The sequence below is a fragment of the Canis lupus genome, chromosome 21 (genome assembly GCF_011100685.1).
Source record: "Canis lupus familiaris isolate Mischka breed German Shepherd chromosome 21, alternate assembly UU_Cfam_GSD_1.0, whole genome shotgun sequence".
NCBI lineage: Eukaryota > Metazoa > Chordata > Mammalia > Carnivora > Canidae > Canis > Canis lupus.
The window spans coordinates 42,017,097-42,040,872 of record NC_049242.1 but is presented as its reverse complement, the minus strand read 5'-3'; the positions used below and the strand labels follow the sequence as shown (position 1 = coordinate 42,040,872).

The 23,776-nt window shown below is 48.2% G+C and overlaps 1 protein-coding gene and 1 long non-coding RNA gene across 12 annotated transcripts in view; one reads left to right on the top strand and one right to left on the bottom strand.

The window, feature by feature from the left end:
• The window catches only part of LOC102152187, a 39,525-nt gene extending 35,981 nt beyond the window's left edge, over positions 1-3,544 (bottom strand). For 6 of the 9 annotated variants that reach the window (XR_005375832.1, XR_005375831.1, XR_005375833.1 and 3 more), the window contains exon 1: positions 2,830-3,026. This is a non-coding gene — a long non-coding RNA (uncharacterized LOC102152187). Of the gene's footprint in view, positions 1-627; positions 2,089-2,801; positions 3,027-3,355 lie in introns of those variants that run through there. The other 3 variants (XR_005375826.1, XR_005375827.1, XR_005375830.1) reach the window with 3 other exon arrangements.
• E2F8 (E2F transcription factor 8) lies at positions 2,651-20,208 on the top strand. 3 transcript variants are annotated; one of them, XM_038569243.1, is made up of 13 exons: positions 2,651-2,924; positions 4,674-4,803; positions 6,565-6,843; positions 7,234-7,390; positions 9,530-9,844; positions 10,069-10,230; positions 11,856-11,993; positions 13,754-13,957; positions 14,273-14,360; positions 14,617-15,148; positions 18,558-18,690; positions 18,808-19,196; positions 19,506-20,208. In XM_038569243.1, exons 2-13 carry the CDS (start codon positions 4,789-4,791, stop codon positions 19,686-19,688), a joined length of 2,595 nt encoding a protein of 864 aa, XP_038425171.1. In that variant the 5' UTR covers positions 2,651-2,924; positions 4,674-4,788; the 3' UTR covers positions 19,689-20,208. The 3 variants fall into 3 exon arrangements, with proteins under 3 accessions (XP_038425171.1, XP_038425170.1, XP_038425172.1); XM_038569242.1 differs by lacking the exon at positions 2,651-2,924 and adding an exon at positions 3,326-3,488; XM_038569244.1 differs by lacking the exon at positions 2,651-2,924 and adding an exon at positions 3,327-3,476.
• Positions 20,209-23,776: the final 3,568 nt, after the last annotated feature.

The window sequence follows — 23,776 nt, the reverse complement described above, 5'->3', positions numbered from 1 at the left end:
TCGATATGTGGCAGCAACTGTTGCTGCTGCAGCTGAGTCCAGGGCTGCAAGCATCCATCCAGGGCTCATCAGTTGAGAGGTCTCCCCAAAGGAGGTCAAGGAGAGCTGAGGGGGACGTCCTCTTACACAGCTCAGCTGCCTGCCGCTGCCAGCGGCTCCGACCAAACCTAGCTCCGCGGTGGGCACAAGCCAGCCCCAGGCTGTCCCACCTCCTGCGTCCCTTATATCCACCCGCTTTAAACCCTGCCCAGGTTGGACCCACCACAATTCTTTTGGGGACAGAGTAACTAGTTAAAAGAACCCCGGGGGGGGAGTGGGATCTGTGATCTAACCCAGCACACGGGGATCTGTGCCATTTAAAGCTCTAGGCAGCTGTTTTGTGGCGGCCGTGCCAACCCAAGCTGCCGAAATAGCACAACCCTGAGTTGCCCCACGGGGCCAAACGTGGGAGGTGTGGCAGCAAGACAAAAAAGTCTGGGAGCCCCCCAGTTAGAGCACCTCCCTCGCTAGCCCTGGGCCTGCCTGGCTGGGGGTGGGGTGCTGCTCTTCTCACCTCCCGCCACCCGCCACCTGGATGAGGCTCTGGTGATGATGGAAACACCCTAATTCCCAAATCCTGAGCGTTACCTTGGAATCTAGACACGTCGGGTGACACTCATCTTTCCCCCTTTACGTCTTTTCTCCTTTTTGAGTGCTTGACACATTACACAACACGTCTCCCTCCGAGTTGTGCAAACCATAAGGGTAGCAGCAGAGAGTGGAAAAACTGGTCTAACTTCAGTGAGACACACATTACACAACATGGTGAGCGAAAGACCAGAAACAAATGAACAAATATTCCCTTGGATTTGATAAACTAATGAACGGAAAACACATCTGGTGGGAAAGTCACACACAAAAAAAAGATTTCAGCCTGTCCTTCTCCTCCGCCTTCCTTCTCGGCTCTGCAGTGACCGTGGAAGTCTTCAGCAGTCCTGCCGCTTCCCTTCGCATTCTTGCTGAGCTGCACATCGGCACACGATATGGGGTTGAGGGGAAATGCTTCAGCTTTTTTTTTTTTTTTTCATTACCTTCACAGAAAAGACCTGGTAAGACTTTAAAACTATCTCATTTCACTCTTACTAGACCTACTTCTCATCAGTCAGTGACTTGGATTTTAATTTCACATGCTTCAGTAGGAGACAATTGTCATTAAAACAAGATTTACTAACACAAATTATTATTTTGTTGCGCTGGGGGCACGGGGAGGGACAGGTGCTTAAAGACGGGTCTCAGGTGCCGCGGACGTTGTTTTCACAGGAACTTTTCGGAGGCAGTGAAACTGGATATATGAACTGGGAGCAAGCAGCCCTGGATCCCAGTTCTGACTCGACAGCTAACCTGCAGCCACTCACTTACCCCTGTTCTGTGACGCGGGGCACAACTGTCCCGTGGAGTAAGTGAGGGTGCCACCAGCCCAGCGGAGATCACGGCTTCCCGTGGAAAGCCCTTAGCAGTAACAGACTAGGCTTCAAATCCCAGCCCTGTCCCTTAGGGCCGGTTACCGAAAAACGCTCTACTTCGCTTTCCCAGCCCATGCTTAACACTGGGGCGGGGCGTTACATGACATGCCCCCTGTGCAGTGTCACCAGAGGGGGCTGCTCCTTGCACTGTTTGCCTTATAGGTCCTTGGCACTCAGACACCTGTGGCATCGATGGCCAGGTAGGTCAGATAGGAACCCATTAGTTACTGCCTCTGAACACAGGGGAGCAGGAGCACTATCAGTGCTGGGGATGAGGGAGCAATGGGGGGGGGGGGGGGGACAATCTGTGAAACCGTGGCCAAAGCAGAAACACCACCTGGCCCCCTTTTCCTGATGTAAAAGCACACCTTGCTCCGGAAAAGGTGGACCCGGGCTCAGTAAGAACCAGCTGCTTAGTGCCGTCGGGGGTGAGAGCTCTGCCCGGTGACCCCCGCTTTGGTTTAAATCGGAGACCTTCTGCACAGCACCCCGGAAGGCGGGCTCCCAGGTGGAAGGGCCCCGGCAGCATCTGCCTCGGGTCGATGTGGGAGGGGAGGACGCGGGTGCCGCGGCCCTAACCGTCGGGACGGCCACCCCGCGCAGCCCAGGGTCGCTCTCCGCGGGGAAGGGAGCCCCGGCCCTGGGTGGGTCGCTGCAGCCCCGCCCTGCTCTGCGGTGGGGACTGTGAGCGCGTCCCGCGCTGCAGGGCTGCACTGGAGATTCGCGGGCACGTGAGTGGCCTGGGAGATCGTGGACGGGGGCCTTGCTGGAGCTTAGAGACGCGAGACTGCAGGGGGAAGGGCTCCAGCCAAACCGTCGGTAGATGGGCGCCCTGAGCTCCGCGCTTGGGCAACACGGGCCGCGCCGCGGCTCCCGCGCGGGTCCCCCCGAGAAAAGGGGAAACGCTCCGCGGCGGGGGCGGCGCGGCAGGCGGACACGCGCGCGCACGGCCCGGGCACCCGCCAGGCAGCCCGGCCGCCCCGGGCCTCGGTTTCCCCGTCTGCGCAAACGAGGGCTTTGCACCAGAGCGCCTCCCAATCCTGCTGGCCGTCTAGAACTCCCCGATATTCCACGCCCAAGCTGTCCGAGGCTCGGAGACCGGAAAAAGAGGGGAAAGAGAGGAAAGACGACAAGGCGGAGGAAAGGGAGGAGCGGGTGGGAGACCACGAGAGGGAAGCCGGCCGGAGGGCGCCCGGCACAGGCTTGGCGGGTTTTCGACCTTCCTCCTCCTCCTCCTCCTCCCCACACCTGAGCTCTCGCGTCTCGGCCAGGACCCCCGCGCCCATCGAGCGTGCGCACCAGTGGTCAAGCGTCGCCCTCTACACACCAGTTTCTGGGAGCCGTGGGGCAGGTGGTGGGCAGCGCGGTAGTGCACGCGGGAGATGCAAGGGGCAGTGGTCCCGGCCCGGGTCCCCGGGGCAGGTGAGTGCATCCGAGCCGGGCGGCAGCGCAGGCGCCCGGGTCTCAGCCCGCGTGCCCCGGGAGGGCCAAACCTCATTCCCCAACTGCAGCCAGGGGAGGGGGTGTTCGGGGCCGAGGGGGGGGGGAAGGAAAAAAAAAAAGTTGCTGAACTTTTCCCCCAACTCCGCGGCGGAGGCGGGCCCCGAGGGCGGTGCCTGCAGCCTGATTCGCCGGCGGCTCGGGCCTGGAGGCTCCGATTGGCGCGCGGGGCCGGGGCCGGGACGGGCGGCGTGGGGGAGGGGAGCGGCCCTCCCAGCCCGCGGGATCGCCTCGCGCCGGGAGCGGGTTAATTTCAAATCGGGGGCTCGGCTGCTCCGGGACGGTCACGCTCCCTCCGCCCGCCCGCCGGCCCCCCCAGTCCCGGTCCCGGCGTTGCCCTCCGCGGCACCCACCTCGGCGCGGCGAGAGGACCGACTGACGGCCGGACGCGCGGGCTCCCGGACCCGGGAGGGGAAGGGGCGCCGGGGGGGTCCCCGCTCGCTCAGCCCCCCCCCCGCCAGCTCCAACCGTGAGGTGAACTGACAGGTCAGCGGGACGCACCGGGACGCGGCGCCCAGCCGGCCCGGCCCCGGGAGCGGGCTCGGCAGGGCCGCGGCCGCGACGGCCGTTTCCCGCCTCTCGCTCCGCCGGGGGCCGTGGAGGGAGGAGCTGAGCTCCCGCGCAGAGGGGAGGGGGCGGGCGAGGGGGAGGGGCGGGGACACCGTGGTTCCGGGCGCGGGTTTGCCCGCGCTCAGGCCCCGCGCAGCCGAGGGGCGGCGCCGGCCACGGCCCGGCTTTCCGCGCCAAATTTTTAAATCGAAGGCGCAAGGTCCGGCCCCGCCCCCGGCGGCCGCCGCCAATCACAGCCCGGCGCCCCGCTCCCTGATTGGTCGGGAGTCGTTGCCTGGTAACGGCGGCGAAGCCGTCCGGGAACTGCAGGGCCGGCGGCGCGCGGGCCGCGCGGGGGGAGGGGCAGGCGGCGGGGCGGAGGGGGAAGTGCGCGGGGCGCGGGCCGGCCGCGGGGCGCCTACCTGGTGGCTTTGCTGCACCGACGCGTCCTCGGGGAGGGGGGCGGGGGGATCCAGCAGCGTGGCGCGAACTGGCCACCCGACACTGAGCACACGGCGCTTTGCATCTTTAAGGATGTCTTAAAAAAAAGAGAGAGAGAAAGTCTTAAGCATCCGGCGCTCTTTAAATACCCGGAGGACTTTTTGGAGCTTGAAGGACTGAATTTGGAAGCTCCCTATCAAGCTGTTTCCCAAGACTTTGCAGCTGACCCTGTGCACGTGTGTGTGTCAAGGGCAAAAATTCAGGCATCTAGATGCAGACGTTGATCCAGATGCTTGGGGTCGTGTCCGCTCAGCCGGAGGCGGGCTCGGGGCCGGGGCGCTGACCTGGGAACAGGTGGGTGCTCGTGCTAGCTGCGGTCCCCGCGGTGAGGGCCGGGAATGGCGCGCCTTCTGTGAAGGTGGGAGACCACTGTCACTGGGAGCTTTGTGGTTTGCTTTAAGTCTCACGACAGCGGATCGGTTTGCTGGAGTTTACAGGCGTTTGATGGAGGTTCTCGGCCCGGCGGGGCTTAAGCTCTGGGACGGAATAAAATGTACATGTAATTTGTCATTTTTCGTTAGTCTTTGTTTAAGTGGCCTAGCGGTGTCCATGAAGGAATATTCAACGGAGCTCCTGGTTTTATTTTTCTTTTAACTGTATCTGTTTCCTTTTCTTTTTAAGGAAAATAAACTTTTTAATAGAATTGATTGGACTACTTAAACCATCTCAGGGTGTTGGGAGAAACTCCAGATTTTTCATTTTTAAAGAGACTCTAAATGTATGAGAAATTTACAGAATGGAGAATGAAAAGGTACCTTTCTAACTTTGGTATTCCTCCTTGCAGTTTGAAATACGATATCACCCTGATTTCACCCCATCATTTTTCCACATCCAATATCGTATTAATGCCACATCCCTTTTTAGTTAGCTTCTGTAAAAACCCCGAAGGAAGGGAAATTTAATTTTTAAAGAGGGGAAGAGTTTGGCCAGAGGTAAAGTAATCCAAAGTTTTTAACGGTTTGATTCCAAACGGAAGTCCCAAAGAGATAAGCAGAGAGAAAAGGCATTTTTAAGAATAATAAAATTGGTTGGCTGCATTGTGATATTTCTCAGAATTCTTGGACAGTTAGAATTCAGAGAGGGCATTTGACAAGATTTGAGATCGGATTTCTTTTAAGGTAATTTCCTATCAAATCGGCAGCTTCTTAAACTTGAGGTAGACATTTTGCAAAATAACAACAGATTTTTCAGTAGGGGTATCTTGACTGGTGTCCAACTACTGATAGATTAAAAAAATGAAAAAACATGCAAGTTCCTCAAGTAAGAGAATTGCTATAGTTTCTGATAGTCTGAGGCAGAGAACTTTAGAGAAATGCCTTTAGAGAAACGCCATTCTAGGTTAGCACCTCTCAGGTGCACATGCTTGGGAGGGTCCTCTGTTGTGCCCATCAGGCTGATTTCCTTGTAAGAACACTATAGTTGGATTGAGGATATTCCGGTTTAAAGCCTGTGCAACCTCTCTCAGCCAGGGTCTCCTCTTCTGCAGAATGGGACTACAGGATTTGGTGAAAATACAAATGGAAAAGCTCTTGACAAATCCCAAGGAGTCAGAGACGTGTTAAACAGCCTCATTAATCTTTGTTCCTAAAGTCACTGAGGAACCAGAGTCTCTGTGTTCTTTCATGTATTGCCATTCCAAGCATTTTCTCTAAAATAGCCACAGATAGTAAGAATGTATGGAGTCCCCAGTGGCGGAAAGTAAAAGAAACATAATCTCCATTCATCCTATTTGTAAACTGCTATTAATTTACCCTCATGCTTCAGTGGCAGTCCTACCTCTGCTAGGAACTAGCTTTGTGACTTTGAATAACTAATTTTATTTCTCTGGGCCCCATTTTTCCTTTTATAAAGTGAGAGGGGTAAATATTCAAAGAGCAGACTTTTCTTTGCTCTGGATTTTGCTCCCTACTAGGTTTTGCCTACCAGTATGACCATGGTGTGACCTCACCCTTGTCCCCTTGGCTTTCTGCCTCTTCCACATCAATGGCATTTTACCTCTTTAGCCTTCGGTGCATGTAGCCACTGTGTCAGATGGACACACAGAGGAATGGGACACGGTTTCTGCCGTGTAGGCCTTGACTTATTGCAGTGTCCTGTGTAAAAGTCACTCCTAGGAGGTTTGGGTCGCTTACAATCATCAGTCCTATTAGGGAAAGCTGAGTGAAGGGTATATAGGAACACTCTATACTACCTGCAACACTCTTCTAAATCAAAAATTATGTCAAAAAGGCTGTAAAATTAGGCTTTGAAGGGTTTTTCGTTTTTTGATTCTTGGAACATAAGAAAAATTTAAGTCTGTGCTTTACTGCAAGATTAAAATGGCAGTTTAGCTAGCAAAAAGACCATAAGCGTCAAGTGATCATTGGAATACAGTTACTAATTTAAGTGACTCTCCAACCTCATTAGGCAATTTTTTCCTTAGCAATATTCTATTTATTGTACAATTTCTAAACTCAAAAGCTATCTGATCCTGTTTTATAGTGGATTTAATTTTTAACTTGTTTTAAACCAGGAAAATCTCTTTTTTGAGCCACATAAAAGAGGACTAATGAAAACACCCCTGAAAGAATCCACTGCAGCAAATATAGTGTTGCCAGACATCCAGCCCGACTTGGGCCCTTTGACCACACCCACCAAACCCAAGGAAATCTCCCAGGGAGAACCGTGGACACCAACAGCCAACCTGAAAATGCTCATCAGTGCCGTGAGCCCCGAGATACGAAACAGAGATCAGAAAAGGGGGTTGTTTGACAGCAGAAATGGATTACCTGAGGCCAAAGATTGTTTACACGTAGGTTTGCAGAAAACTGGGTGGAGACTGGTGGGCACCGACAGGCCCGTGGGTGTGTGTGTGTGCGTGTGTGTGTGTAGGGGAGGAAGGAGGTGCTATTACAAAAGTACCAGCAATTTAAGCATCTCCACCTACAGACTGTTACTAGCTGCCTTCAGAGCACAGGAAACGTTTTGACTCCCTCAAATACAACACTAGAAATTTTGAGCCTTTGACTTATTTTCAGTTCAAGCTTCCTTTTTAGATCTGTCAAGCAGTTTATCTTGGCTCACACCTCCCCCCACTCCAAAATTTTGCAGCTAAGCGTGTTAGCCATCGAGTGCAGGCGACCTTAATAAACCTGTCAAGCTTTATTTCTGGTTCAGACATTACTGACCTCTTCTTTTGTAGGAACACTTATCCGGAGATGAATATGAGAAATCCCAACCAAGTCGAAAAGAGAAGAGTTTAGGATTGTTGTGTCATAAGTTCTTAGCACGATATCCTAACTATCCCAACCCCGCTGTGAATAATGACATCTGCCTTGACGAAGTCGCCGAGGAACTTAGTAAGTGTGCAGAGAGCTCACTGAGACGGTTAATAATTAAAAGTGACTTCATGGACTTGCTCCTTCAGACCCATGCTCATCTAGCCAGTGTTTGTCATGACGCAGCGATGCCACGTAGGAATGATAAATCTCTAAAGCCCTGTCAATCTAAGAATAAAGGCATAGAGTTTCCACTTTGAGTAAGTCTTCAAACAGAAGTAAAAAAATCACAATGGAGATTGCTTCTGATTGCATTTCGAAAGCTCTGAGGCTGTAAGGGAAAGCAACATTGTTTTATGACTTGTTTCATAAACAGCTGCAACTTTGAACTTCTGTCTCGGTTCTCGCCCTGAAGAGCTGGGCTGAGGAATGGTCTCTTCACAGTTTATGATGAGGATGTGCTGCTGTGAGTGGAAGCAGGGCTTTAGCGCTCCCTGCACTCTGCTCTCCTGAGGACCAGTACATTTCTGTGTTTGGTAAAAGTTACTGTGTTCCTCCTACCCCTTTACTCCCTGAATCTAGTTACAGCTAAAAAGGGGTCTGTGTCAAATGTGGGATATCTTTGGAGTTGTGACAATACTATAATCTGGCACTAAAGAGATGATGCAGGAGATTTTTTTTTAAAGGCTTTATTCCTTTGAGAGCGAGCGAGAGAGAGAGATACAGAGACAGTAAGAGAAAGCAGACGCAGGGAAGAGAGGGAGAAGCAGGCTCCCCACTAGGCAGGGAGCCTGACACAGGGCTCCATCCCAGGACCCCGAGATCATGACCTGAGCTGAAGGCAAATGCCTAACCAGCTGAGCCACCCAGGAGCCCCAGTGCAGGAGATTTTAATATATAGCTATCATTCCACGAAGAAAGTTTTACTTTCCAGATACATGTTTATAAATATCAACTTGATTTCACATTTTAAGAATATGCCATTTTGGGCAGCCCGGGTGGCTCAGTGGTTTAGTGCCACCTTCGGCCCAGGGCGTGATCCTGGGGACCCGGGATCGAGTCCCACATCGGGCTCCCTGCATGGAGTCTGCTTCTCCCTCTACCTGTGTCTCTGCCTCTCTCTCTCTCTCTCTCTCTGTCTCTCTGTCTCTCATGAGTGAATAAAATCTTTAAAAAAAAAAAAAAGAATATGCCATTTAGATTCATCAGTTGACATATGCTTTATCATTTCCATGTAGGCTATACCTTTAATTCAGCAGGTAGCTGTTGACCACCTACTGTGTGCCAGGCAATGTTGTAGGAGCTTCAGATGACATCAGTGAATGAAAAGAATAAAATCTTTCCTCCTCTGGAACCTACTTTCTAGTGGGGTCCAATAGAGAGGTACACAAAGGACAGATAGTAAGGAGAGCTAATGATAGGTATTATACGAAGCACATAGTAAGCAAGTGGTAATAATGTATGTTAGAAGGTAGCACATGCTGTGGGAAAAATAAAATGTAGAACAGGGTAAAGGGGAACCAGGAGTGCTGGGTGTGTGCTTAAATTAGGTGGTCAGGTCAGGCCTCATTGAGAAGGTAACATCTAGGCAAGAACTTGAAAGAGTGGAGGTGGGGAGCAATGAAGGCATCTGGAACAGGAATTACAGGCAGAGGAGCCTACTACAAAGGCCTTCAGACAGGGGCATATCTGGCAGGGTCCAGGAACAGCAAGAAATCACAGTGCTTTGTACCTATCATCTGACAGCTGTGTGTGTCTGTGTGACACACGCATGTGCATGCATGCCCACATGCCCACGCAAGCTTTGAAGAGTAATAGAAAAAACAGGTCATGATATGTGGAATTTAGAGCATTAAAGACTTGTGTTTGCCACTTACTGGCTCTGTACCTTGGGGTGAGCTGCGTCACCAACCTAAGCTTCTATTTCCTCGTCAGTAAAATGTGAATAGTAACACCCGCCTCACCAGTTTATTGTAAACGTTTCCTAAAGCTGTATGGCACACAGTAGGCCCTTAATGAAGGTTACCTGTCTAATTCATATTCTTTGTACACTATGAGAGCAGAAACATGTCTTTCTCACCTTCACACTCTCTATTGAGTGTAAATAAAGTTATATCATCCAGACCCCGCTGGTCAATAGATCAGGGTCGAAAAAGTTACTCCGTTCTATACACATTACAAAATCTGATCCTAGTACGTACAATTGCTCGTTCTTTGCAGATGTTGAGCGGCGACGCATTTACGATATTGTGAACGTCCTAGAGAGCTTACACATGGTGAGCCGCCTCGCCAAAAACAGGTACACCTGGCACGGGCGACATAACCTCAACAAAACCCTGGGGACTCTGAAAAGCGTCGGGGAGGAGAACAAGTATGCGGAGCAGATTATGATGATCAAAAAGAAAGAATATGAACAAGAGTTTGACTTTAGTAAGACTTACAGTATAGAGGATCATATCATCAAATCAAACACTGGCCAGAATGGACACCCAGACATGTGTTTTGTCGAACTCCCTGGAGTGGAATTTCGGGCAGGTGAGCAATGGTTCGAAGAGCTGGGCTACATAGCGCTTCTCAGAGGCCTAAGGGAAAAGGTTCCTTACAGAACACTATTCTAAAGCTGCTGCTGCCTTTCAACATGTTAAAATGCTGCAGTTGTCAACTGTCTGATGAGGTTGTGGTATTTTTAGCCTTGTTACTTTAGAAGTCACTTGTCCCTTCATGAATTTTAATTCTCTAATCCTCATCCTTCTCCAAAGCTTCTGTAAACAGCCGCAAAGATAAGTCTTTAAGAGTGATGAGCCAGAAATTTGTGATGCTGTTTTTGGTGTCAACGCCTCAGATAGTAAGCCTAGAAATCGCTGCCAAGATTTTAATTGGGGAAGACCACGTGGAAGATCTGGATAGAAGCAAGTTTAAAAGTAAGTGTGGTGACTGTCATGGGCTTTTGGACCTCATCTTAGACTGTAAAATCTTACTTCTCAACTGATTTCCAAATACATTTCCTAGCCTGACATCTTCTCTAATTATGCTTTTGTACCTTCACTTTTCCCCAGAAGCCACGATTATACTGATTATACCGGTTTTTGCTAACATGCAGGATTCAAAGATACATATATAACGAGTCTTATTTGTCCAGCACTTTGGCTTATAAACAGTTCCTTAAAAGTTACCTCCTTCGATACTGTAACACCGTCCCCATTTTGCACACGTGGGCCCTGTGGGTGCCTGAAGTCTAAATGAGCAGTAAATTGTAAAGTGGGTCTGGAACCCAGATCTCTGCTCTCATATATATGGGTAGAAATAAGTAACTCTTCTAAGATTGTTCCTAGAAGTGACCTACCTGCAGCACAGTTGGTTGGCCATTTTGAAAACAATGGTCTTAGCCAGGCCTGCTCAAAGTAGGAAAGGGGCCTGCACTGGGTTCCTGACGCAGAGCTCAGCCCGCACCTCAGTGACAGGCTTTGCAGGAGGCTCCAGGAAGAGATGCATGCAGAAAGAAGTACTTAGCAGATGGGAAGGACCTGCTGCATGCCTACCTCTCCCCACAAGGCACGAGGCTAGCCTCAACAGGGGACCCGCTGCAGGGAGGGGGGGCCAGGAGTTGTCACCCAGACTCCTTTCCCATCCCTGTAAACCACCCTAGTCCTGAGAAAGTAAATTCAGATATCTCCAGGTTGATAGTGTCTCTATAAGACAAAATTAAGTCGAGGGTAAAGGCAATAATACTGGCAATTGCCTTGGGAGACGATGGGATTTCAGAAAACACGTCCCGGGACTCTTGATGGGCTGCCTGTTTTTTCTGACTCCCCAGACAGTTTTCAGCCCTCCATTTCACTGGTTAGTCACAGCGCTGGAAACCATTCCAGGAACTGCAGATGTATAACTTGCTGAATCCCCAGGGAATTCAGAACTTTCTGGCATGGCTGTGAAGAAGGGGCCCAATTTCTAATTTTGTACTATCAAGCTGGAAGTAAAGGCAGGCTTCTTGTAACAAACTTTTTTAAGATATGTAAGATTTGTAGAATTAACTAATCTCTGCATTGCCTCTCACGTAAGGACAATGATAAAACTATACAAATTTTGATGGGGTATAGAATCCTCTATGCTTATGATAGTGAATAAGTCTCATTGTTATAAACTCTCCCAAGTGGGAAAGCGATACATTTATCATCAGTGCTTTATTTCGATTCCTAGAACTCTTCTGAATCCTCATTAGAAGATTCCCAGCAGTGGGAACTTTGTATTCAAAAATCTGTAACGTAGTTCCCAATAGGGTGATCTCATGAAGTCATTTTTTCCTTTTTCAACCTTTGTCATTTCAAAATTCGGTACCCGCAGCAACTGAAGTCTTTTCAATATTTAAACCTGTTTTTTTGTGTGAGTTAAAGCAGTAGCACCAGAATAACTTGAAAGGGTCCCATTTTCCTCTGTTTGACGTTGATGGCTAGGATAGCTCTTTGAATATACGTGACGTCCTTAGGAAGCAGAGTCCTTTGATCTTTCGTTATTCCATTAAGTGGTATATATACCTTTTATTTTCCAGCAAAAATTAGGAGGTTGTATGATATAGCTAATGTTCTGAGTAGCCTGAATCTTATCAAGAAAGTTCATGTTACAGAAGAAAGAGGCCGAAAACCAGCTTTTAAATGGACAGGCCCAGAGATCAGTCCAAGTCCCAGTGGTATGTATTTGCTTCCCTTCATTCTTCGCTTCATTGTTCTGAATTAATGCACATTGGGAGATAGTCTCCCTTTCTCTCCCCACCCACACTCCCACGTGGCAAGACTGTAAGTTGCTGGAGAGACAGAGACGAGCGCCAATATGGAAAGCGCGGCGGCTGGTTCCATCAGCGACCCCAAGATCCAAAACGCCTCTTACCCTGTACCCAACAGGCAGAGCCTGTGTGAAAGGATCTGAAAAAGTTGAAAATCTCAGAAAATCCATAAGAAACTATTGCTTAATGATTATCCTGTTCAGCGACCATAAAGGAACCCACACACACTGAGAATATGAAATGAATTCATTCCAGTATCGATACTCTGGTCTCCATCTCAATTCTGGGGTTCTGACATTTTGCATTCCACCAAAGATCCCAAGCCGAGGTGTTTGGTGGCAAGAACACAAGGCCACGGAGGTGGAGGGAAGCTCATTAGCTGTGTGGCCTGGAGCAAGTGATAGGTCCAAGGCTGTTTCCTCCCCGTGCAATGGGAAGAACAGTGGTTTGTTTCCAAGGTTATTATGATTTTCAATATATGTTGACTCTTGAACAACACAGGCATTAGGGGTGTAATCAAAAACCTGCATATGACTTTAGAATCCCCCAAAACTTAACTACTAAAATAGCCTATAGCATTGACCAGAAGACTTAGCAATACCATAAAGTCAACACATACTTTGTATGTTATATGTATCCTATACTATATTCTTACAATGAAGTAAGCTAGAAAATGTTACTAAGAAATCATGAGGAAAAGAAAACACATTTACAGTACTGCAGTGAAAAAAAAAAAAAATCTGTGTATACGTGGACTTCTACAGTTCAAGAGTGGGCTGGGACCTCAGAGAGAGGTCCTTTGGTGCAGGGATGCAGAGTGTAGGCTCTAGGGCCAGACTGGCTGGTTCATATCCCAGACTCACGTTCTACTAGCTGAGAGACCAAGGTGAGTGGCTGAGTGTCTCTGAGGTGGGGCTGCATTTCCCAAGAATTACCTACCTCATGGAGTTGTTGACAGTGTCTTAGTCTGGTTCAGGCTGCTGTAACCAAATACCTTAGACTGGGTGGCTTACAAGCAACAGAAGTTTATTTCTCACGGTTCTGGAGGCCGGGAAGTCCGAGATTGTGGCACCAACATATCCAGAGCCTGCTTTGTAGACGGCCGTCTTTTTGTCATGACCTCACAAGGCAGAAGGGAGTAGAGAGCACGGTGGGGCCTCTTTTATAGGAGCCTGAATCCTGTTCAGGAGGGCTCCGCCCTCCTGACCTAAGCACCTCCCAAGGCCCCACCTCCTAACACCATCGCCTTGGGGGTTAGGATCTCAACCTGTGAACTTGAGGGGCCCAAATATTCAGCCCACGGCAGTGAGGTTTGCCATCTGTCATCGGGTTAGGACTCCACGGATTAGAAGATGCACAATTTTGTGTCTGTATCCGTAAGAAAGAGAAACCACTAATGATTACACTCTACTACACTACTGGTTGGTTGTAGGATGCAGTGGGTTTCAGAGATGTTAAAGCTTGAAATCTTACCTCAGAATTCAGTTAAAATAAGATGAACAAGGTCTGTGCGTAAGGCACATCAGACAGGGTCTGGCCCCAGGTCAGTGCTTTATACCTGTGGACGCTTTCATTCCTAACATCGATCTCGGACTACACTTGGACTTCATCTTCCACAGGGAGGCCGAGCCAGCCGGGTTTTGACCTCCTGCCCTTCTCTCTTTCAGGCCGGGGCCCAGTCCTCCCTCTCCCCTGCTCCGATCTGGAGGCGAAGCATCCTTCGAAAGACAACTGTGCCAAAAACCTCTTCTCCACGCGTGGGAAACCGAACTTCACTCGACACCCATCTCTTATTAAACTGGTAAAGAGCATCGAAAGTGACCGGAGAAAGATCAATTCTGCCCCCAGCAGCCCCATCAAGACCAACAAAGGTATGTTTTCATTAAGGTTTTGGGCTCCGCTCAGAAGAATTCCTTTTTATCGGCTTCTTTAGCTTAGTTGATCCCTACGGTACTCGTTAGAGAACTGTTTTCAATACCCTTCTATCCAGACCCACTTGAAGCCTAACTCCTGTATGAATGAAAGGATCAAAAGGAATTGGTGGGCTTTATCGTTTAATTGCTGTGTGATTTGGGGGGGAGGTGCAGGTTTTCTGTTCCTTTGTCTTCAGTGACGTTTCATCTGTGTGAGCATTCAGTTTTTTGCTTTGACCAACGCTCTTCCCCCACCCTTTTCTGTTTTACCAGCTGAGAGTTCTCAGAATTCAGCACCCTTCCCAAGTAAAATGGCTCAACTCGCAGCTATTTGCAAAATGCAGTTAGAAGAGCAATCAAGGTAGGTGGTAATACTCTTTAGTGGCAGGATGAATTAGTTTTACGTCGCATCATTAGGATTACTTATTTTATATAAAACTCCTCGCTAGCCTGGGAAACTGGTGAGATAATCTTTTCTATAACTCTTAGGCAGTCATTACAGACGCGAGCTGCTAGTTTCATGAATGCATGGCTTCAATCTAGGCCAATCTAAAGTGGTGGAACATTCTAGAGAAAAAGTGTTTCCAGTGTGTCATGTTGGAAATCTTGTCTTTTAGTGAACCCAGAAAGAAAGTGAAAGTCCAGCTGGCAAGATCTGGGCACTGCAAACCTGTGGCCCCTCTGGACACCCCAGCAAATGCTGAGCTGGAACTGACGGCACCGTCCCTCATCCAGCCCCTGGGGGTGGTCCCCCTCCTCCCCAGCCCCTTGTCACCTGCGGTGCCGGTGATCCTACCTCAGGCCCCTTCAGGCCCGTCCTATGCCATCTACCTGCAGCCTGCCCAAGCCCAGACCATGACGTCACCCCAAGGCCTGAGCCCCACAGTCTGCCCCACTCCCTCTTCTAAAGCTACACGATCAAAAGATGCCACAGATGCCACCACCGAGAAGGCAGCGAGTGATGCCGCCAAGGCCAGTGCGTCCACCAGGCCCGGAAGCTTGCTGCCAGTGCCGGAGAGACCAGGTGCCAAGACCCGAGACAAGGAGCCGGCTGGAGAAAGAGGCTCAAAGAGGGCAAGCACGCTTGAGGACGGTGGTTCCAAAAAGAAATTTAAAGAGGACCTAAAAGGACTTGAAAATGTCTCCGCGGTAAGTACAGCCTTGAACTGTGTCAGGCTTTAGAAACTCCGCAGTTGGTCAGAGGAGAATTCAGTAGCTCGTGAAATTTATCAGAGCAAAGGGCAGTTTCTCAGAAGATGAGGAACCGTTCCTTAGCATCCCATAATCCAAACAAAGCCCCAGACAGCTAATCCCCTGACGGGGATGACGACAGGGACATTTTTAACCTTTGGAGGAAGGGATTATTTGTTCGCTTTTTAAAGCACCACGGGTGGTTGTCCTTAAGTCCATTTCTCTGTCACATACTGGAATGCAAACACCTGTCATGAAAGTCTTAAATAATTTACAAGCAGACGTAACCCCAGATGAATGGATTGGATGCATAGGGTTCCTCTAACTCCTGCTTTCTGAGTCATTACCTAATGTTTGTTTGATGTCACTTACCTGGCATCTGTCGCCTGGCAGACAAACTGTACCCTCTGTTTTTCCTTCCCACCTCAAAATTTAAACCAAAATTTCTGTTTTGTGTAATAGAATAGTCAAGCTTATCTTGGCCGATGGTAGGTAGATTCGATGCGCCGGCTCCCAGGGATTTCCGTGTTCCAGATCATTTTTTTCCTGGGTGGGGTTAAGTTTAGGAAGGAATGGACATTTGTTAGCTGCCTACCAGTAGGCACTCTTATACACCTCATCTCCTTTTTTCTCCCTCAAGACAATTATATATGGAAGGATGTTATCACCAAATAAACAGAGGCAGAAGTTAGTCCCTCATTTTGTCCCTGTTATTAACTTATTTTACTTCTCTACATCTTTTTTTTGCACATCCGTGAAGAATTTATCCTACCAGTGTTTTCCTGATCATCGCCTGGGTATAAAAGCACTGTGGTCTGGAGCAAATCAGACCCAGCACCTGCCTTTGGTGACTGTTGCTTTTGAATACTTGCCCCAGGGCCATGTTGCAGTTTTTGTGAGGTTAAGTGAATTTATTACATGATAATATACATAAAGGGGCCTGTGATCCTTTTAAGGCGCTGTATAAGCTAAAGGGTATTATCCCTAACTGTTGTTATTAAAGAGGCTTTAGAGTTTGTCAAATCTTCCCTGAGGATGGCCTCATGGTAACCATTCAAAACATCTATTATCTTCTCTAGTATCATTTTGCATTTAATGTACATGCGAAGGGGAAAATCACAAGGCTCTGGCTTGATTCAATTTTCTGGGAGGTCCATAATCTCTTTGGGCCAATGGATATGATTTAATAATGGTCCCCTGTTGCCCACTTAGTCATTCAGGATTAGGATTCTCAGTAGATAGATTTTCCACGTCCCTTTGCTTCTTTTTTCGTCTCTGTGACTTCATGTTGACCATTTCTTTTCAGCATGGACTGAGCGGAACAAAGAAAATCAGAGATTCCTGTGTTAATTCATTCAGCAAACATTACTGAGAATCTGTACACTTCTACGGGTGGAGAGAAGACAGTGTACAAATAAACAGAAATATGTTAGGTAGTGAATGACAAGAAATAGTAAAAAAATAAAACAGGCTGATGGAACAGGAGAAAGGGGAAAGAGGGCTGATGTAGCCTAGATGACAAACATGCAAGCTGAAATATACCAAATTCATTCATCCTGCTAATTAATTAATAGCTCTGGTTTAAAAAAAAAAAAGAAAAGGAATTGACATTATATAGGTTAAAAGATTTTTTTGAAGAATGCAGCTTGTAGAAAATTGAAAAATAATTATTAGTAGAGGTTTTGCTGAAGATTTGAAAGAATTAAACCAGCAACCAGAGTAACTTGTACCTTGAGAGAGTATGATTAACGGTGGCAAAGAACAGCTATTTGTAAAATGCCTAAATCCACCCCATTAAAAGTTTCTATTCCTGCAGCTTTCGAGGAACCAGCCAGTAAAGCTGTGGAATGGTACCAGACATTTAAGAAGCAAAATTGATAAAGAAACAACAGTGTCTTGGGGGCACTGTGAGCGAGGATTGCAGGCTCTGCATTCACTGGTTCCCAAGGAAAAGATGGGACCTATTAACAGCTAGATCAAAGTGCAGGGTGTTGTTTTGACAATGGCGAGAAGAAATATCTGGAGGAAGATAAAAGGAGGGCCCCCCAGGTTACAAGAGCTGCTTTTAGCTTTTGCCAGGCCCGCTCATGGTAAGGCGGAAACAGACGTCTCAGGCAGTAGCCCCCCAGGCAGGCAGGCTGTTTGGAGAAGTGCAGCGACCAAGCAGGCTTGCTGAGGGGATACACACAGCCCAACACTGGCCATTTCTGTTTAGAATGTGACTTAATTGCCTAAAGCTTTTGCTCCGTGACTTGTGGGTCTCCAGTATGAACCATCCAGTTCTCTTTTTCTTGTTATCTGTAGGTTCTGAACTCTGGGGCCCTGCCCTGTAGTTGTACGTTATCAAGAGCATTTGCTTGGTATCCGCTGGGACCTAAGGTCCTGGGGAAAAACCCACAGTTGTATAACTACTTAGTTCTTAATGAGGGGTCAGCACATTTTTTCTGGGAAGGGCCAGCTACTAAAGATTTTTGGCTTTGCAGGCCATATGGTCTCGGTGCTGCCTATGCACTTCTGCTGTTATTAGAAATGTAAGAAAGCAGCTATAGCCAGAGCATAAATAAATGGACGTAGCTGTGTTCTAGTAAAACTTTATTTCTAAAAGTAGCCCAGAAGCCGCATTTTGGCCTATGATTTTGGCAGCCAGCCCCCTTCTCTAAATCACCATTTCCTAAAATGTTTCCCTTGAATACCAACACTACCAAAAATGTAGCTGCCAAGTTGCCCAGGAAATGCTGTATGCTGGATGCCCCCCTGGAGATTTATAATGCGTTCCATCATTACAGCCCCTCAGAAATTCTCTAATAAAGTCACCATTTTTTTTTCCTTTGTTCAACCCAGTATTTCCAAGACCCATTCGACCATGATTCAAGTAGGGCTAACTTGCATCCCATGGAACCAGGGTTCCCTAGAACACTCTCTGGGAAATGACCGTCCTGCATAATTCAAGAACAATCCTATAACAAATACAGCAGCACCACCATGGTGCCCCGCTGCATTAAATGTAATTCTGACATTTAGCGCCACTTCATACCAAAAAGTCTGATAGCGGGACTTAGGATGTCAGTGTGAGGGGGTGTGTTGGGCACATCCTACCTCTAAGCAGGCTCACTGCTAGCTTTAGGACCCTTCCGGAGACCACAGACAGCAATGGAGAAACACATGGCTTTTAACAGGACGGGTATTGGAATGGGAGGGAGCGAAATCGTCTTCCAGTAGCTGCATAGGTGGCCTGCCCGTAGCCCATACCACTGGATGCTTTGGTCTGATAAGACAAACAACCGCTAAGGGATATGAGTCCTGGCACAGGTACCTGTCCATTTTCCTTCCATATTCATATGTAAAATAAATCCTCCTTGTTTTCTAGACCCTGTTTCCATCAGGATACCTAATCCCTCTCACCCAGTGCTCGTCCCTGGGGGCAGAATCCATTCTGTCTAGTAAAGAAAACTCCAGTACACTTTCCCCAAACCACAGGATCTACAGCTCCCCCATCACAGGTGAGTGTCTCTAAAACACTATGCAAACGTGGGTCAGGCCCAAGTTCACTTAAGCCTTATAAGCCTCTCCGACAAATGCCTGTGCTTTTAAGATATTTTCCCCCCTTGTCTTTCCAGGTGTTATTCCAGTGACGTCATCCGAACTCACTGCTGTTAATTTTCCCTCTTTTCATGTAACACCTTTGAAGTTAATGGTCTCACCAACTTCGGTGGCAGCCGTGCCTGTCGGGAACAGCCCGGCTCTCGCTGCGAGCCACCCTGTTCCCGGTCAGACCCCAAGCTCAGCCATTGTAAACTTCACACTGCAGCACTTGGGACTCCTCTCCCCCAGTATGCAGGTGTCCGCCAGCCCTGGAGCTGTTCCCGTGTCTCCAAGACTAGAGGGCATTAGTGTCGTGCCGGAAAGTGCAGGCACTCAGCAAGGAAGGGCCACCAGGTACGACTCGCCAGTGCCAGGCCAGAACCAACCAAATGGACAATCAGTTGCTGTGACGGGTTCACAACAGGTGAGAGCATTTCCATCCAACGGGTTTTTTTTTTTTCCTTTGGGTCACTGAGGCCCAACTATCATCAGTATCACAGAAGACTCACTTTTGCTTCCCTTCCTTGAAGAAGGAAAGGATGGGAGGGGGAGACTGAAGGCCTAGCTGCCTTCCAAACCCAGCAAGAGTACCCAAGGAGTCCACCGAGCCATTTGTAAAATCTGCTGGGCTCCCACCGTGTGCCACACCCTTCCGGCCCGGCCCTGTGAGGCTATCAAAGCCATGCCTCCCTGTGCAGGTTTGACTTGTCTTTCCTGTTCTCTTTCCCATTAGCCGGTTCCGATGACACCCAAAGGGTCACAGTCAGTGGCCGAAAGTTTCTTCCGGACCCCGGGTGGACCAGTGAAGCCGACAGGCCCATCCTGCATGGATTTCGATGGTGCTAAGAAAACCTCTGTAGGAGCTCTCTTTGTCCCACAGAGAAAACTGGAAGTCTCAACAGAGGATGTCCATTAATTGACAAATTGGGCTTCATTTAATTTTCTAAAAAGTTGTTTAATAGAGAAAAAGTAATCAGACTGATTTGGAGAACACAGTCTCTGAAAATACTGTAAATATGTTGGGACTTTACTTAATTTCAAAGCAGATACTTGTTTTCCTTCTTATACACACACACACACACACACACACATCTATCTATATATATATATGTTTGTACTAAGCTAATTTCAACTATCAGACCTACCAGATAAAAGCAAAATGTTGAACTAAGGTGTATTAACTTTCTGGGAGAAAGGATTTATTCTCTGAGCTGTGCCTATGCTATTATGCCAAGTAACCGTATTAAAGTTTACTTCCCTCTGACTGAATATGTGACATGCGCGGTGCCGCATTCTCATCACCTTTGCACAATGGAAACGCTGTGATGTGGAATGTTGTATTTTTAAATGGGATGGCTGTAGCTCTGTTTTTTGTAATTCCTTTAATCTGTTCTTGTTGCCGTGTGTCCTTTTGTAAAGTTTGCAATGATCCTCAATCAAGTCTATGGAAAAATTATTTATAAAGTGTATTTTTAATCATAAGTTGTTCAAATTAAAACTTTTCTAAATGTATTTCACATTTTCATTTGGCCGGTTAGAGCGCTGCTGGGAGAAAAGGAAACGCTCACTAACCGGGGAGGCGGATGCTTGGTAAGGACAGTGCCTTCGGGGTTCCTTTAGATGTGCCACGTTTATGAAATGTTCCTACCATCTTCCCTGTGGCTTGACTTTTCAGCGGTGAAAATGGCTTTGGAGAGGCTGTTGTGTGGCTACAGACACCCAGCAGAGTCTCCCATGCTTTCCACCATGCCCTGGGAGATTAGAAAATGAAAGGTGTAAGGGTGCTGCTCCCTACACTGGCCTGGCACTTCCAGCTCCGGCCCCGTCTCCTGCCGTCTGCAGGCTCCAGTCCTCCCACCACACTTCCAAGCAGGGGATAGGAAAGTAGCAGTAAGGATTCTAATTTGCTCAAGGAGCTACCGCAATAAAGTCCCATGAGCTCCAAGAGAAGGAACGAGCTGCACGGGGGTTAAGCATGCATTTCCTTGACCCCCGTGTTATGGGATGAACTGCACTTTCACAATGACCCGGGCTTTCCCCGGTCAGGGTCTTAAAGGATCATCATGATAGCTATTTCCTGTATATTTACTACATGCTAGTAGGTACTGTGCTATACATTTTTAAAGCATTAGCTCCAGAAGCTAAAAGGATGAGGTCACTGAGGCTCACTGGGATTAAAGCGAGAAGCCCAGATTCACTCTGCTAGAATACGTAATGACTCACGGGTACCGGTCTCTATCTGTTCCCCATCCACTAACACGTGAGCCCAGCTGCTGCGGTAGGAGCCAGGCACACTCAGGGTAATGGGAGCATTGGTAAGGTCATCCCTTTCAAATATACGTGTTTTGTTTGCACAGCCGAGTACAGCGAAGAGCAGATTTTCACACTGATCTGCAGACTCCCCTTCCTTCACGCTAGAGAACCAATCTGAGCTATTAATTCCAAAGGACCTCTCTGCCTTTGCTGTTACGCTACCTCGGGGTCCTGTGAACAGTTCCTGATAGAACAAATGGCTCCTGCCTTTAAGGTACTTACAGTTGAGGAAGACAGGATGTATGTGTGAATAAGTGGAGAAGCATTTCCACGCAGGAAAGAGGTGGTAACTTGCCAAATGGTAAAGACAAGCAAAGGATGCCAGTCAGTGGAGGCCACTAGGTTCAACTACACGCAGACCACTGAGAAACCCACCCGGTCGTGGTAGCTCTGAGGCGCTGAAGCCCCTTGCATCCCCTCGCCCTCCCCTAAAGCTGGGTTCGAGAGACGAGGCCGAGACTTTGTTCTGCCCCCTTACCGGTTCCTTCTCAGGATGCAGGTTTGGGGAAATCAGATGCACAGAAAGAAGGAGCTGTGTTCGACTCCAAGACAGCTCGAGATCGTCCCACTCAGTTCTTCCACTGGACATTCATAAGTTTGCCCCCAAGCCCCACTTCCTGGTGTGCATGCCTTCATGGGATCCTCTCCCATTGAGTGTGGGTGAGCCCTATGTCTTCCTTCAAACTAATAGGATACGGCAAAGGGGATGGAGCGTGCATGATTACATGTACGTGGTTATGAGCTTACATTACGTAAGATTGTAGTGTCACCCAATTAGGGAAGCCCGGCACAGCCTTGGAGCTGAGGGGAGCCTGCAGCTAACACCTAACAAGGAACCAAAATCCTCCATCCTAACCTAGAACCACAAGGCACTGAATTCTTCTAGCCACCTGAGTGAGCTCACAAACTGCTCAGTTTACCTGCTTAAGTTCATTTAACTTAATGTAAGCTTAACTTAGGTTGCAAGATGAGCTTGCAAATGGATCTTTCCCCAGTCGGGCCTCAGATGAGACTGCAACTCAAGAATGACACTTTGATCGCAGCCCTGGGAGACCCCAGGCAGAGAACCCAGACAAGCTGCTCCCGGGCTCCCGACCCACATAAACTGTGGCATGGTAAAGCTGTGCTGTTTTAAGATGCCAAGTTTGTGGTAATATGCCGTGCAGCAACCGATAACTGATACAACCACTATTACACAGCGATGAATTCATCGGCAGTGGGACAACTGGTAACCCATCGGTTCTCCTAATTGTCATCTTCCAGTTTGTCTTATGGTTCGTTGGTTTTATAGACATTCATAGGAGCACAGAGCACTGGGACATGGTAACCTGGAAGGCTTTCATGGGAGAAGCAGTGTCCAATCATTTTAAAGCAGGAATCAGGGCAGCCCCGGTGGCGCAGCGGTTTGGCGCCGCCTGCAGCCTGGGGTGTGATCCTGGAGACCCGGGATCGAGTCCCATGTCGGGCTCCCTGCGTGAAGCCTGCTTCTCCCTCTGCCTGTGTCTCTGCCTCTCAGTCTCTCTCTCTGAATAAAATAAATAAATCTTTAAAAAAAAAAAAAAAGCAGGAATCAACTTTAAAGATGCAAGCAACAGCATAGTAGCGGACAAAGTTATCTGTCCAGAGTGCCATTTCTCTTCCTAAGCTGCTTCCTAATTTCCTCTTAGGGAATTACTAGGTGGAGCCCACAGACTGTAACTGGGGGCCCTACCCACATCTAGTAAGAGTAGGCATATCACCCAGCCTCAGTCAACCTCCCTGGGATTTGATGTTCCATTTCACCCTAGCAGGGACTCTCACTGCATGCCATTCTGGCTGCCAGGCTGGGGATCCTGCATCCCAGCTTCTAGAAAGGCCATGGTACCTCCTCCTGTGCAAGCCTAATTTTCAGCCATCCACTGACTCTGCGAGGCTTTGGCGTCCTTCCAATAAGTTTCCTTGGCTTAAAGTTGCCAATCATTTCCACTCTTGGTAACTAAAGGGCTCTTACCAAACCATGGAGGGAACCCCATAGCCAAGGCCTCCCAATTCCCTGGGCAGATCATTCCCTGTTCCCTGGACCTGATGGAATCCAGCCAAGGATCGAATAGATAAGGTCTTAGGGAATGCTTATCTCACCAGCAATGCAAGCAACTCACCTAAGTTCAAATGAACGCCAAGTGCCATTTAAAACACCTGAAAGAAGAGATGCAGGGACCCCAGGAAACCGATAGAATTTGATACAAGAAAATTCTTTTAGTCTTGGCTTTAAAACAACTTCCCTTAGCCCTGTCCTTTTCAAGCGATTAGTGTTCCTGCAGATAAAGGATAAAGAGATTTTCAGAACTTAAGCAGATAAGCTGTCTGAGCAATCCTATTAATTATATAGAAGAGTGTGGGGTGACTGCAGAATCCCTACAGTGTGTATCACCAACTGGTAGTTTTCAAATCTTGAGGGCCTAAAATAAGAGATAAGTTGGAAGGAAAAGTGTCATCATTTTGTTTTTGTTTTTGTTTAAAAAAAAAACTATCAATTTTTAAATCAACTTTTAAAGAAGTGATTTTACACCTCAGTGTCCTATTTGAGTACATTCAGGTCAATTATTTGCTGGATCGGATCAGTAACTAAATGAGGATGTGTCATAAGGGCCAACATTTTGTAGGAAAATACAGGTAAGGAGTATATTATCAGTGTCCCCTGACAGTCAAGTG